The 14,836-nt window shown below is 39.8% G+C and overlaps 1 protein-coding gene across 2 annotated transcripts in view; it reads left to right on the forward strand.

Moving 5' to 3' along the window:
• ZZEF1 (zinc finger ZZ-type and EF-hand domain containing 1) overlaps positions 1–14,836 on the forward strand; it is a 57,966-nt gene that overhangs the window by 17,493 nt on the left and 25,637 nt on the right. For both annotated transcript variants that reach the window (XM_064677748.1, XM_064677749.1), the window contains exons 13-30: positions 169–384; positions 1,241–1,341; positions 1,671–1,840; positions 2,565–2,698; positions 3,007–3,077; positions 3,551–3,665; positions 4,253–4,412; positions 5,366–5,487; positions 5,582–5,692; positions 6,344–6,510; positions 7,068–7,149; positions 7,740–7,941; positions 8,953–9,101; positions 9,626–9,866; positions 11,429–11,508; positions 12,363–12,456; positions 13,033–13,540; positions 14,177–14,341. In XM_064677748.1, coding sequence (XP_064533818.1) covers positions 169–384; positions 1,241–1,341; positions 1,671–1,840; positions 2,565–2,698; positions 3,007–3,077; positions 3,551–3,665; positions 4,253–4,412; positions 5,366–5,487; positions 5,582–5,692; positions 6,344–6,510; positions 7,068–7,149; positions 7,740–7,941; positions 8,953–9,101; positions 9,626–9,866; positions 11,429–11,508; positions 12,363–12,456; positions 13,033–13,540; positions 14,177–14,341 — 2,888 coding nt within the window. The remainder of the gene's footprint in view (positions 1–168; positions 385–1,240; positions 1,342–1,670; positions 1,841–2,564; positions 2,699–3,006; positions 3,078–3,550; positions 3,666–4,252; positions 4,413–5,365; positions 5,488–5,581; positions 5,693–6,343; positions 6,511–7,067; positions 7,150–7,739; positions 7,942–8,952; positions 9,102–9,625; positions 9,867–11,428; positions 11,509–12,362; positions 12,457–13,032; positions 13,541–14,176; positions 14,342–14,836) is intronic.

The raw sequence follows: 14,836 nt of genomic DNA on the forward strand, positions 1-14,836 counted from the left end.
GCTTAGCCTGAATCTCAAGCTTAGTGTTTTAAACCTCTGGAAGTGATTGACAGGGACTATGCTTGGCCCCCCCAACCCCACTTGCAGTCTCCTCACACGTGCCTTTTGAAAGCCATATTTGTGCTAGCTTTTAAACCCTAATCTTGTGCTGTGTTTTTCTCCTTCTAGTACTTGATGATAAAGTTCTTGTGCACAAGACAAGACACAGCAGAACGTCTGGGGGTCCAGGGCCTGAGTGTTCTCGGGTACCTTCGGCCCATGCGGGACGAGCCCAGCAGGAGCATGAACTGCCTGCAGTGCAGGAGGACTGATGAGGACACAGTTTGTGGCACAACTCTGCTCCTGAAGACACTTCATTTCATCCAGCAGCTGGCACAGGACCTGGTATTTTTACTTCTTGGATTGTTTTGAGCCTGTATTTCCCGTGCTGAAAGTATTAAGACTGTGCAAACAGAAACTGCAAATGGATAAAGAGAAGTCTGGGTGCTTTTAACCATGGTTAAAAACCATGTTGAGGAGAAAAAAATGGTTTCTGAAAAATAGCATTCTGTGTATGTTCACTGAATGTGACAGAATGTGCTCACTTTGGGTCCAGAAGGATGTGAAGAAGTGTTTTTCAGCATGAGGTTACAATGAAGTAGGTGGAACAGGAGGATGCCCCATATCTGTTAGTGTAGCTGTTTTCTGAAGCAAACATCTGGAAAAATGCACAAAAGAGGAAGCTAAGATTTCATAGATTAAAACATTCCTCTTTTTCTCTGAAATAATACATACCCAGTTAAGAGCTGTGACTGGTGTGTGCTGCTGGGTGTCAGGGTGATGTACCCAGCCCCTGAGGATACGTGTCAAAATGGTGTTTTGTTCTTTCAGCACATGTGTCTGTGCCTTTTCAGCTTCAATTCTGAACCATGGGCAGTCGATCTCATTTTGGCTGTTTCTTACTTTCAGTCAAATGAGAGGGAGAGTTGGAGGCTGGAAAGTCTTTTAGTGGTGGAGAACAGGGATGGGAGCTCAGACATCTGGAAAGAGGAGAGAGCTCTGTGAAGGAGAAGGTTTCAGCATGAACTGTCACGTTTAGACACTGAAATATCAATGAAAGAACTTACACTGGAATTCAGTGTAGCTACAAATCTATAGGAAACCTGGCTGCTTTAAACCCAGTGCTCAGGGATTTACTTTTTAAAAATGTGTTCTGTATAGAGTTAATTTTCCAATCCTGCCTTTTCTTTGCCTTTTTAAGGTTCAGCAGAAGGAGAGTGGATTAAAATACAAGTCATTTTTAGATTTCACAGGCCTTGATTTGCAGCTGTTCTGGAATTTTTACAATAAACTTCACCAAAAGTAAGTCACTTCTTTACTGTCTGCTGAGGCACTAAACTCTGTGCATGTGTATAAATAAAGTATGCTTAGTTTAGTTACAGCAGTTTGTTCTTCCTAATCTGCATCATTTACATAAATAACATTTTCCTACTGCTGCCATATGGACTTTTAACTATAATGTTATGTGGAAGCTTGAACTGTAGATTAATTTAGCTGGTAGCTATGGCTGTGTGCTCTCCACTCAGTGTTTTTTATCCATCTGAGATGGTGACTTTCATAGCATAATTTATTTGGTGCAAAAGAGCTTCTTTTCTAGCTTTTGCTTCAGTTTGTTTTCTGTTTTTTTACAGCCCAAGGGAAGAATGTATATTTGCTCAAACACTGCTGTTGCAGCTTCTCCAGAGCTGCTTCTCTGTACTTACTGGAGACAATAAAACTGCTAAACCTCAAGAAACTCCTCAGAGCAAAACAGCTGGTCACACAGAAGCTGCAGAAGAGCTTTATAGACATTTGTGTGAAGGTAATTTTTTTTTCAATATATATTAAGTGTTTTGTCTGTTCAAATTTGGGAAAAGATATTTATTCCTAGAGGCCAAGTTGGCTCCTGTTCCTTTGTTTCTCCTTCAGGTCAGTGTGTGCTAATTTAAGTCTACCACAGGGAAACTTTCCTTGACCCAAAGAAATGGGTTTTATAGATTTTTCTGACAATGTGTGGCCTGGAAACAGCAGCAATAGAAAACTCCTGCTTGAACCAGCAGGGAATGTGACCCTTTAATGTTACAGGGATGCATTTATTTCTGAAACTTCATATAAATATAAATGAGCTCACAAGGAGTCTGTAAGGTTTACAGGAAGGTTCTGGAGCCAGTGAAGAGAATGGGATTGACACATTAAATTTCGTTGGAAGGAGGGTGGCACATTCTTTATTCAAGTGTATTTTGAATAGTCTCATGCAAAGTAAGCTGGAGAAAAACCAGTTCATATAGAATCTGTCACATCTTAGAAACTTTATTAGCTTTGATGGTTTTCAAGTCATGATGTTCCTAGAACTGATTTACTCAGTGAATAAATATATTCTCAGACAAATCTTTCTTGCTAGAAGTTAAAAAGTTTCCCCTCCTTTTCTGTGGGTATAATGGGATTGCAAGGACTTGAAGCTGTGTAGTCTTAACATTTTGAATTCAGTTATGCCTCTATTAGTATTAATTAGAGCTTGTAATTTTGTTTCCTTTTTGTCTGAGCAGTGGTGGATATGGGGGACAGTAACTCCATGCCAATGAAAATGCTAAAAGAGGAAGTTAAGAACACCCTGCTCAGTGGAGCTGCAGTGTTTTTCCCAGACAGGCAGACCAGGAGACACCAGCTCTTCACCATGATGGTAAACCATTACATAAGAGATTGATTGTTTAGAACCTGCTTGCTTTTATGCAGAAAAGAGGACAAATCTGAGTTGTTGTTGTCAAATAATGCATACTTTGTCCCATTCAAGTAAAAACCTTACTTTTTTTTTTCTTTGCCTCTTTTTACCCTTTCCCCTTTCTCTCTCTCTGCAGCTTATCCAAAGATAGAGGAGCTAACCCTGCCTTTCTTACCAAAAATGAACAGTAGAAGGCAGAAATTAGAATTCTTTCTCACAGAGGAGGGAAACAGAACATATCATAAAAATAAATCTTTTTCCTTTTCTAGAAAAACATCACAGAACAAGAACATAAGCAATCTGTACATCTTGCCTTCAGATCCTTGTGTACCCACTTCAGGTAAGGGGTCCTGAAATTGGAAATATTTGTCTGATAGCCCACATCTGTTCATAAGTTTGTATATAATCCTTTTTAGATATGATACTCCCCTGGAAAATAATTCTCGAAAATATTCAAGGGATTTTGCTGTAGAAAGGAGTATGTTTATTAACTGAATAACTATAAAACATTGGCTACTCCTCAGTATGTTTATTAACTGAATAACTATAAAACATTGGCCAAGGCTGGTGCTGAAATCACATTGTATTGCTCTCAGGCTTCTCCAAGGCTGTCTTCCAGGTTTTTAAGTAATTGTTTGCCCATGGTGATGGTTGTTATTGATTTAATCCATCTGGAGTCATCAGAACACAAACTTTTGATTTTTCCAAGTAATTATACAGTAGGATCTCTCCAGATTTGTCACAGAAGAATAGCTAAATTTGTGGTTTGGAACTCCTTGTGGTTGGTTGGTAAAGAAGATCTTTGTCTTGTAGTGATCAAGATCCTGGTGGGCTCTTATTATTACCAGAGAAAGGAGTTTCTGCAAATTTTGACATAAGTGAGGTGCTGTCAGTCATGGACACCCTTCTGCTGGTGGCAGCACGAGAGGTAACTGTCTTTGCACTGCTCCTGCTTCTTTGTCATGGATTTTGTGTGCCTTCAAACACGAGCTGCCTGCCTGAGATGGGTGCCAAGGAACCAGCTCTCCTCTCCTTCTGGATGCAGCTATTCCTGGCTGTGCATTGGTAGGATTAGGTTTTCCAACCAGCTCTGAAGTGTTTTCCTTTAAACATTGACATTCTGTGATAGTGGAGTAGGTAATGTATAAGCTGTGGTATTTTTCCACGGGGAGACACTCGGATACAGAAGCAATCATCCCATTTTGAGAGGATAGAATTGGCCATGTCACTGAGGGGGGGGGAATGGAGGAGGGCCATTTACATATGGAGAAAAAATGTGCTGAGAACGTTGAGTGACTCATATGTGGCTGTTCCTATTTAAAATTGGGATATATCAAAACAAAACCCATCAGTTGCTTCGTGTTACAAACTGCCTGTCATTTGCATTTCATCTTTTTTTCTGGGGTGAGTGGGATGAGAATGTCCATCACAGTTGACACACAGCTACATATTGTGTGTCATTCTGCAGCAGAAGAGGCTGCATTACATTCTTCAATGCTCTTCTTTATTTTTCAGTGTGAAATGATGATGCTGGATGTTGCACAGCAAGAGAGTGGCACAGTCTTGGCTTCCTTATTCTGGTCTGTTCAGGGCAGCCTCCTCTCCTGGTGCTACCTGCAGCTCAAGGGCACTGATAATTCAGCCAAGGATCTTGCAGTAGAAATACTTAAAAACTGTAAGTGCTGGGGTTGAGTGCAGAATTAATTGTGCTGCAATACAGGACTTCAAAGTGTGATTTTGCAAATTGCAGTGTAATGAGGGATCACCAGAGGTTGCCTGAGGCACACTCATATCTCTCATAGCACTTCTAATCTCTCTAGAAAGTAATTTGTAGGCACATTGAGCAACCTGGAGTTTTAGCTGTAATCTTACCTTGGGAGAATCTGCATAAAGCATTTCAGGGAGTTTGGGGGGTCAAATACTGAAAAAAAACCCAAACTACAAATAGTTACAGACTTTTATTTGAATGTTTTAGTTTAAGTGTCCCTTATTTGGATAAACTCCTGGGTTTATAATATATATTTTGCTAGATATTTGGGAGAGCAAGAAGAAAGGAACTTGCTTAAGAAGCTGGACACTTTTAAGGGGTTTTGTTGGGTTTTTTGAGGGGGATTAGTTTTTTTTTTAGTGCAGCAGCTCAGTATTGAATAATTAATTGGGCCAAGTACTTAACAGAGGTGTAATTTTTTATAAAATTACTTAATGTTAATGTTATTTGTATATAAATAAGTTATTTGTATATAAACAAGTTATTTGTATATAAATCAGTTTAAATAAACATTTAAAAATGGAGTAGGGCTAAAGCTAGAAAATTCCTACCCTAACTTATTGCTTAATAACTGTTCAGGGAGGCTGCTGGATACACTGAGGTTGTTGAAACAATCTTGGAGTGTTTGATTAAATTACTCATCACTCATCTATTCTGTGTTATCATTGACAAGCATGACTTGTTTCCTCAATAGAAATATCACAGAAAACTTCTCTAACTGTTGGGTGTCACTGCCTTGGGGCAGCAGATCCTTTCCTGCTTTGTCCTTGTGCACATCCCATGCATTTCATGTTTGATCAAGTGGGTTGTGGGAGCAAATCCTTGAGGTGGCTCTTAAGGGTTTTTTTTTTCCTCTTTAGATGTGGGCCAGTTCCTGTCAAACATCAGAACGATTTTGCAGTCACTTTTATCACAATATAGTGGCAAAACTATAGTAGAAAAAATCAGTAACTCTGTCTTTGCCATGGCAACTCGTCAGCTGGTAAGTGAGCAGGGGGATTTTGTCCTATTTCTGGGTGGCTTGGCTGTGGTTTTTGGGCATTTCATGAGATCTGTGTTTTCTCCTTTTCTCCTAGGTCATCTTCCTGTTGGATTTTTGCACTTTAGACATTCCACACTGTACTCTGCTACAGGGATTCAGCACTTTGATAGAACCACTGAAAAGCCTTTGTAGTGAACCTCATAAGGTAACTGAAGACACAGGCACTGTAAACACAGTGAAGCAAAAGCAAAATTACAAGAAAGACATAGAAAACTGGGGTGATAGTGTGGGTGAGCATTGGAACAGAGCTGGAAAGCTTCTAAGAACGTGGGATGTGTAATGAAATGTTGAGTGAAGAACTAGAAATACATCTGTGTGATGTGGAAGATGAGCAAAGTGATCACAAAGTGCAGGTGGAATGAGCAGCCTAGAAGGTAGATGGGAAGGAGGGATTCTGAGGGTGAAGAGGAAAATAAATTAAAAATAGCTCGTGCTTAATATTTTTAGCTTCATCGCTTGTGGTGATGCAAACAAAGTCTGCATGTCTGTAGTGTAGATGTTTAAATCTACATTAGTCACCCAGACTCCTTTTTGTCATCTTTGGAGACTTGTAGTCACTTGTGGGTGAGACTGTCTCCTCCTGCAGTAGACTGGAATGTGCTTTAGAAGTGCTTCCTTACTGTGGTTATCAAGGATGTCTTCAGAACTAGTTTCAGTGTAAATCAGTGCTGTAGCCTTTTAAATGCCATTTGTATGTGCATCTGGCAACTTGCAAGTATGGACATAAACAGCTAGTTTGGTAATATTTTTAAAAATGCTTTAGATTTGTGTCTGAGAATGCATTTTTGTTGTGCAGATGGAAATGGAAAGCTGGCAGCAGGAGCAGCCTGTGGTGTTGAGAACATGGACTATGGAATCACCTCATAACTATGAGAATAATTGCCATGAGGTCTCAGTCTTCCTGTGCCATGGGGCAACTTACTTTGAGGTGGAATTTGATGAAAAATGTGAAACTGAAAGGAGGTAATTGAATCTTGTGCTGGGTTAGATTCCAGAATCTCTTTGCAGAGGGGCAATTCCTGTTTCAATGTGCACTCCAAACGTGCCATTTTGATTTCCTTGTCCAGGGTGATACACAGTGTGTGTTTTGACTGACCTCGTGCTGAAAGCCACTTCTCCTGGCAAATGTGCTGTGCTGTTCACAGGAATTTTGCTTCCTTTGGCCTTGATGTGTTTTGTAACCACCACAGTTTGTGCTTGTGGTGTTTATTTTGCCCTCTTAAGGCAAAACTATTGGCTTGGCTTTTCTTGGTGACGTATCAGGCTACTGCTTATTTAAGGTGTTTGCCAGATGTTGGATTTGGCACCTATTACTGAAGGGTTGGGAAAATTCTGGAGAAAACAGTGTCTGCTGGGGCTGCTGCACTGAAACATGAAACAAATTCCTTAGCAGAAGGTGTGGTTCAGAGAGATGTGACAGGGTGCACTGAGATGCAGCACTTGTGAAAATCCCAAAGCAAACATTTTCCCTCCAAAACTAAAGCAGTAAATTAGGAAGTAATGAATTGCAATTTTCACAGGTATGATTACCTGGAGTTTACTGATGCCAGAGGGGCCAAAACTCGTTACGATACAAAGGTTGGCACTGAGAAGTGGCCTAAGGTGAGCACCTTTAAAATTCTGAACCAAGTGATATATCCAATCTTAGGAAATCCTTATGATTCCTGTGGAAACCTACTGTCTAAAAGGATGTGGGATTTTGTTTGGGGGTGTGTTTATTCCCTCTTAGAGGTGGGAGGGCAGGAGGTGAGGAAGAAAGTCTGAAATGCTGCAAAGAAAAGGAGTGAATGAGTAAAGAATCCCTCTTTGCAGTCAGTAAAAATGAAAAGGAATAATCATGTTTAACTGCCAGTAGCTACATGGGTAAAACTTACTCTGCCCTCACAAGTTTTTACATCATGAGACAAGCGTGGCCCTTCCTGTGGGGAAGTGAGACCTACTCAAATGGGACACTGCTCTCTTGTTTTGTGGCTCTAAAGCTCAGTCATCTATAAAATGTCTCATTAAGCTATTGAATAGAAATTTTCCCTGCTTAGTATTGTGGGTTTCTCATCGAGGTAGTGGGGGAAATGAGATCTGTTATGGACAGCACATAGTACTGAAAACCCCAGAGTTGCTGAAGGGAATTCATTACCCTGAAACGTTCTCCTGTCATGTACATTTGGCAAAATGACTGTTTTGTTGCTCTGTAGAAAGTGACCTTTAAGGCTGGCCCACGGCTGCAGTTTCTCTTTCACTCTGACAGCAGTAATAATGAGTGGGGCTACAAGTTCTCCGTCACTGCTTACGGGCTCCCCGACGTCGCCGTGTCTTGGGGCTTGGATTTACAGCTTCTTGTCTCCCGGCTGATGGGGCGCTTGGCTTCCCGAAGCATGGCCCTGAAATCCCAACGAGGTGAGTGCCTCCCAGGGCTCCAGCAGAGAGGAAATACAGGGACGTTCTGGGTAGAGCTCCCCGTGAAAACCAAGTTCCTTTTGTGTTTCTCTCAACTTGCCGCCCGTGGAAGACGTGGACACCTGAGAGTGAACACACTAAGCTGAGTTATATTTATGGAGTAATGTGTTCTTTTTTTCCCCTTTTAAAATTGTTCCCTAGTGCTGTGACCCACCCCACGCTGGGGGGGTGTGAACATGCAGCCAGCAAACCGAAAAAAATACACAGAACACAGCATAGAACACAGCATAGAACACAAGTGATTTTAAAAAGCTTCATGTTTCAGAGTGATCGAAATTTGAACTCACAAATTAAGTTTGCTTAATTCCAGTGGTTAAGTTCACTTAGGTTTTGGGCCAGTGAAGATAAGTAAAATACGAAGTAAATAAAGAAGTTGCTCGTTCCTTAACTTCACAACCAGAACACTTCTGTCTAGCTTCCTAAATCAGAATCCATTCACCACTTTGGATAAATTTAACAAGGTTAAAGAGGTCTTGCTGCCATCAGGTGGTCAGTATTTGTAGAATTAGGCAGCTACTTGCCTGTGAATTTAGGGAACTAATTGAAATGTTCTTATAGAATATTTTGTTCCTTTCTTAATATAAGCATGCTTACATATAGCAAATTATTATGTCTTTAGTAAGAGAAAAAGCTTTTAAACTCTCTCGCAAATTGGGGAATTTCTATAGTTATAAGAACAGCAAAAATGTTTTATTTAAAGTCCTTCCATAATGTAACCTTGTCACTATAAAATAAGATATTGATGCTGCCATTTAAGAAAAGATATATCACTTTTCTGTACCATGTTGGATTAACAGAGAACATTGTTAAATTACTTGTTTAGTCTACTTGCATTAACTTTTTGGGGTTTTTTCCCCCCTATTGGATGTTTAATATTTATTATTTTCATTAAGCTGTAAAACTGAAGAAAAGTCTTTGGTGACTGAAGCATCTGTTTTGATTTTCTTGCAGAACTAGGTAGTGAAGCAGACTTGCCTCCTTTGAAAGTAACATCAGTTCTTAATTCTCCTCTGTGGAAACCTGTCTTCAGGCATCAGATGTGTCCTGAGGCAGCCCCGGGAGCCAGGCAGAGCAGTACCAAGCACCAGGAGAAAAAAGAGGTACTTGCACCCTGCTTTTGTTCCACTGGCATGGAATCCCTGGGCATCACCCACATTTGTTTGAATTTATGGAGTTCTTATGCCCTTAAGGTTATGCTGCTGTGCTAAAGTTGTCATCACTTGTGCTGTTTAATTCAAGGAGGGAAGGAACTGTTCTGAGCCCTTTATTCTATGAAAATGGAAACTAATAAATCCAGCCAGGCTGGATGGGGCTTGGAGCAACCTGGTCTAGTGGAAGGTGACCCTGCCCATGGCAGGGATGAGCTTTAAGATCCCTTCCAACTCAAAGCAGTCTGTGATTCTATTCTATGACTGTATAAAATGGTTTGGAGGGACCTTCAGAGATCATCTAATTCACTGCCCACCTTGTGCAGGGACGTCTTTCATTAGATCAGTTTGTTCAACTGCGCTGGATAAGCTGCAAGTTGACTTAATTACACCAAAGGAGCTGCAACAGTTTTTTCAGATAATGTTAATATATTATTAATAATATTAAAATCCATGTTTTCTGCCACCCTCTGCAGGCTCGGAGCTCTCCCCACGACGTCGGCCGTAACTTTCTTATCGACTTTGCAAAATCAGATCCTGCCCAGGACTTCAGTGGGCAAAAATCTGAACTTTTCAAAGGACTTACACAGGCATGTAAAAAACAGACCCCAAAGACAGATATAGTTGCTGGTTCTACTATTGATCAAGCTGTGAACTCAACATTTGCTGCTTTGGTGTATCTCACTCCAGATTTATTTGAGAAGCTTCAAAAATATGGTAACTCTAATATTATTAGATTATCTTAATAATGAAGACTTAAAAGTTTGTAAAAGGCTCTCTTACAGCTCAGTTCATAACCTTTAAAAATCAGTTTAGTGGGGCCAGTTTTAAAAAAGATGTTCTGTATAAAGGTATCACTTAGGTAGACTGGATAAGCCATCTCTCTAGAGTGTTTATTTTTTATTAATATATACTTTTGTCTTTGGAGCGCTGGCAAAATATTAATAACCATCAGAAGCCACTAATCCTATAGAACTATACATAAAGAGAGTAGTGATTTTGTCTGGGGCTTTAATTCAGAACAGAGAGGCTCCCAATTATTAGAGGTTCTTGGATCATTTTCCACTCTCATTGTATCTCTTCTAAAAACCCAACAACTTACATATGTTATTAACTGCTGGGGTTGGAGGAGGTGTGAATGACCTCTGAAATATACTTTGGAAACTAACCTTGGTGTCCTCAAAATGCATATTTAAATTTTCTTTTTAAATAAAAAGCAATGTTTTGCTTTTAATTTGTATAATATCCATTGTATCACAACTTTTCAGGAGGTAAAATGAGCAACTTTTTAACTCAGACCATCCTTCCCTTAAGTTTATTGGAAGTATTTGGATTATTTGAAGTATTGGATAATAAGATGTTGCTTGGTTTTGAAGGGTTTCATTTTAGGCTTTCACTTTCTGTCATAATTTTGACACCAAACATCTTACATTTTCATAGGGTCATAGAATGATTGAGCTATTTTTCTGAGCTCTAAAGTTACGACTGGAAATGACTGACACAGAGACTGACTCGATGACTAACGTGGTTACTGCCTTTAGTCATCTTGTCTGTGTCTGACAACTGGGCTAATTTTCTGAGTGAGATTGAAAACTGGGGTAGCACAGGAAATTATTAGTGAGTGCTTGAGAAATCCATCCCACTGTTATGTCAGGTTGTGCTGGGGCAGAGTCATTTCAGGCCCCTGTTCCCCTCTGCCATGTGACATAGGGACGAGTCACCCTGAAAAGGAGAAAGGAAATAAAAAATAAAAAAAAGGGGAAATGCAAAAGGAAGACTGAGTAGGAATGTCTTTTTCTCCATAGTCATTGTCAGGCCAGTTTGCATGGACACTGTTTTGGCAGGTTTTTAATTTTTGTAAATTGATCTTGAAGGTCCATTCCAGAAATTCAATAAAGCATAAAGCAATAGAGGAAACAAATACATCTATAGAGCTTTAAGTTAATACTAAGCATTTCTTGATTATTCTGATTTCTGTTTGCATCAGTGATATTTGTGTGTATAGGGAGAGGTTTTTATTTTCCATGACTTCAGGCGTCAGTTTTGGGGAGAGATGAGGAAGATACTCGTAATTTAACTTTGTAAATAACTCTGTCAAGGTGCAGTTTATGTATTTAAGACATATGAAAGTTGGCAGGTTTTATTCCCTGTTTTTCTTACAGGCATAATTCCAAGCATTGACTAAGAGATGAGGGGAGAGCTGTAGCATAATTTTAGTGAAGTAGTTGTATAAAAACAGAGCTGTAAATAAACAGGACTCTTCTTTCTCTCATTTCCAGTCAACAGTGGAGGCAAGGTGCCTTTGTGTGATGAGTTTGCACAAGTATATTCCCTGGCTGATTCCATTAGAATATGGATGGTAAGATCACTCAGGGGGATATCTATGAATGTCATTTGCCTTAATATTTTACAATGCAATGTTAAGGAGCAGGGTGGAACAATGTCTTCCTTCAGTGATTCTAAGTCAACTGTTTTCACTTAGGAGGAACATATATTTACTTCTAAGCTTTGAACTTAAATGTTTAAATGTAGTTTTACACTCCCCCCCCACCTTCCCTCTGCCCCAGATGTGCCATTGTGAGTATTTAGGACTGAATTTGACTCAATCAGTTAAATTTGTGATATTTTTCAGTAAGAATGTGTGTTGTTAATTAGGAAGATTCTTACATTGCAGTTGGAGCTCTTTTGAGGTATAGAATAAAAAGAAATCTGTCTTAAACATCATTCTAGTATCTTGTGAGCTTCTCCCTTTCCTGCCTAAGAATTCCTGGCAGCTTGTTATCCTGGAGGTGCAGTGAGTGCAGATGCATGTTTGGATGAGTAATTGCCTTCACCCATTGCATCTGACAGAGCTCACCAGTGAGATGACATGTTTTTGGAGAACCTTATCTCATGACTAGATATATGGATATATGGATATATATCTTTTCCTGAGTGTGGGGGTAAGGGAGAAGCCTTTTTTTTGCTCAGAGTGCTGATGCACATCCAGTCACAAGACAGGGAATGCTCTCAGCCTACAAACCTGGAGCAGCTCTGACAGTTGAGGTGCTGCTCTTGGAGACTCTGGGTGGTTTGCACTGCAGTGGGGAATAGTTACCACTGTCATCTGTTCTTGAGGTTAAATTCCTTTAGAGCAATACAGTCTTCATCCTACCTGCTGTAGAGATACACAGGGGGGATCATATTTTAACTATTTTAACATCCTGTCTGCAGTTGGAAATGAAGCAGAAATCCCTGATGGGGAGGGGAAATGATACTGAGGAGAAGCAGAACACGGAAACAAGTGAGGTGAACCCAGAAACTCTTGGTGAGTCTTGCCTTTCCAAATGTATAAGCACTCCAGGGAGTTTACTAAAGCATTGTCTTGTAAATCTTAAGACATTATTTTTGCTGTAAAAGGTAAGTTGGCAACTGGGGTTACTTTTTAATACCTTAAGAGATAACCCAGTGCACATTGCATGAACTGTCATTGCAATTCATTGCATGAATTGTTCTCTGCTGTTCTTTGCAGAAAATAGAATGTGAGGAAATTCTGCAGGGAGTGACCTCTCACTTGGGTCATCTGGTTCTGAACTTATGTTCATCTATTTTTGTAGATACTTCTTACCACAGTGAACTGATGTTGGAATAGCAGCTGATGGTTATTAGAATAAAATGTATTCTCATTAACTGCTGTGTACTTCAGTGGTTCAGTGGGATTATTCAGATTTGCAAATATAAACTTACCCAACTGATGGTGTTTCATGATCAATATAATAAGGAAACCAGCATTTTCTGGCTGTCTTGGCTCAGAAGAAATAAGATAAATCACTTTCTTAGCAGAAGACAGCAAGTTTGCTGTTCAGTTGTCATGGTTTTAACTCTTACTGGTTTTGTGCTGCAGCAAAACTCTGCATGCAGAAGAGCCTTCTGTTACTGAACTTTTTGCCTGTAAGAGCAAAGACGAAAGATTCTGCTTCAGACTTGGAAGCCCAAGACATTGATGACCCCCAGCAGCCTGTCAGTGATAAATGCCAAAGAAAAGGTTCAGTTGTGGACATGGACTTCCAGGCAGCACATTCACCCAGTGCAGGAACTCACCCTGTTTCAAAAGAGGGGGACCAAACATCACAGTCTGAGCTGAAGATTAAACAAGTTCCAGACCCCCTCCCAACAGAAGCAGCACCTGCATTTCATAGTAAACCTGTTGAAAATGCAGTTTCCCAGCAAGAAGATGTGTCATCACCTCCTTCCACCCCTACAAGGAAGTCTCAGCTGAGCAGGGGAAGGCTGAGGCTCCTGTCCTTCAGATCCATGGAGGAGCCAAGACCTGTGCCTACTGTAAAGGAAAAATACCCTATTTTGAAGAACATTTTAGACTTTATAAAGGATCAGTCCCTTTCACATGAGAGGTAAGCAAATTGAAAATGTTGCCCATTATAAAATACAGAAGCTCATCTTCACACCTCTTCAGGAGGAATAAAACATATTTTAGCATCAAGACAGTATTGAAAAACATTTTATATATGAATAGTTGTCAGACTTAGGTATCAGACTTCAGCTATTCATGACCAGGTAGTGGCTCAGAGAGTCCTATTTCATTTCATTTGCTTCTGTCATGTAGAACAGAATGTAAAAGACAATTATTTGGCAATTTATTGTCTTGCTTCCTGAGATTTATTTTATTTGCAGGGGCATTTTACTTTTTATCTACAAACAGCAAAGACATGGTGTATCACTGTTACCAATCCTTGATACCACACAGAGAGGGGTTCCATCTCAAGTTACCTGGTATTCTGAAAATGTTAATCAGAAGAGAGATTTCCTGTTCTCAGCTTGTCTGGTTTGGGCTCTAAAACGTGGGGTGGTGCAGGAATTGCTGGGTTCTGTTTGGAGCTCTGTCAGTCACCCAACTGCTGAAATAGAACTGAAAATTTAGATACAAAGCTCTTGTGTGATTAGTCAAAGGCTTCTTGAATTGTGATTTATTTATTTTGAAGTTTTCATTGTTTTGTTTTCTGTTTGTTTTTTGTTTTTTTTGCTCTTAGTGTTTTAAAGGTTCTTGCTTTGAGAAAATCCCAAGGGCAGAGTATCATGGAAGTGCTCAAGACAATCCGCCAGTGCCTCAACTCTCTTGGGCAGCCACACTGCTTTCACCCTCCCTGTGTGCTCTTCCTCCTGGAACTTCTGGCCTGCCAGAAAGATTTCACAAAGTAGGTCGTTATTTGGATAAATCTCAGCCATGTGATTTAATGTCTTAGTCCTTGTGCTCCCCCAGTTCATGTATATTGAAAACAGTAGAAAGTTATTGCTTTTCAACACATGTGGATAATAAAAATATGACTTGAGGTTTAGTTTTCAGGCTGCTGTGCATATCTTGTGTGCTTCAGTTAAAAAAATAAAAATTAATTATTATTTTCAAGTGGGACTTGGTTGCACAGCTGTTCATGCCAGTAGGTAGCATGTGTTTGAGTCTCACAGAAACATCTTTACAGTCCCAACCGGATCACAATAGACTCAAAAAGACTGAAGTCTTCACTTATTGCTGTAGTTACAGTTCCTCTCTGGTTCTAGATTGGTTTCTTTGTCATCTAAGAGAAACCTGTAGTGATCCAACTAATTTAACTTGTAATTACTTAGGTAACATTGCATCTTTATAATTTTTGTGAACTTTAGGTGTCATCTTGATTTACAGAGTGTCTGGCAGA

This window comes from Pseudopipra pipra, chromosome 21 (genome assembly GCF_036250125.1).
Source record: "Pseudopipra pipra isolate bDixPip1 chromosome 21, bDixPip1.hap1, whole genome shotgun sequence".
Taxonomy (NCBI): Eukaryota; Metazoa; Chordata; class Aves; order Passeriformes; family Pipridae; genus Pseudopipra; species Pseudopipra pipra.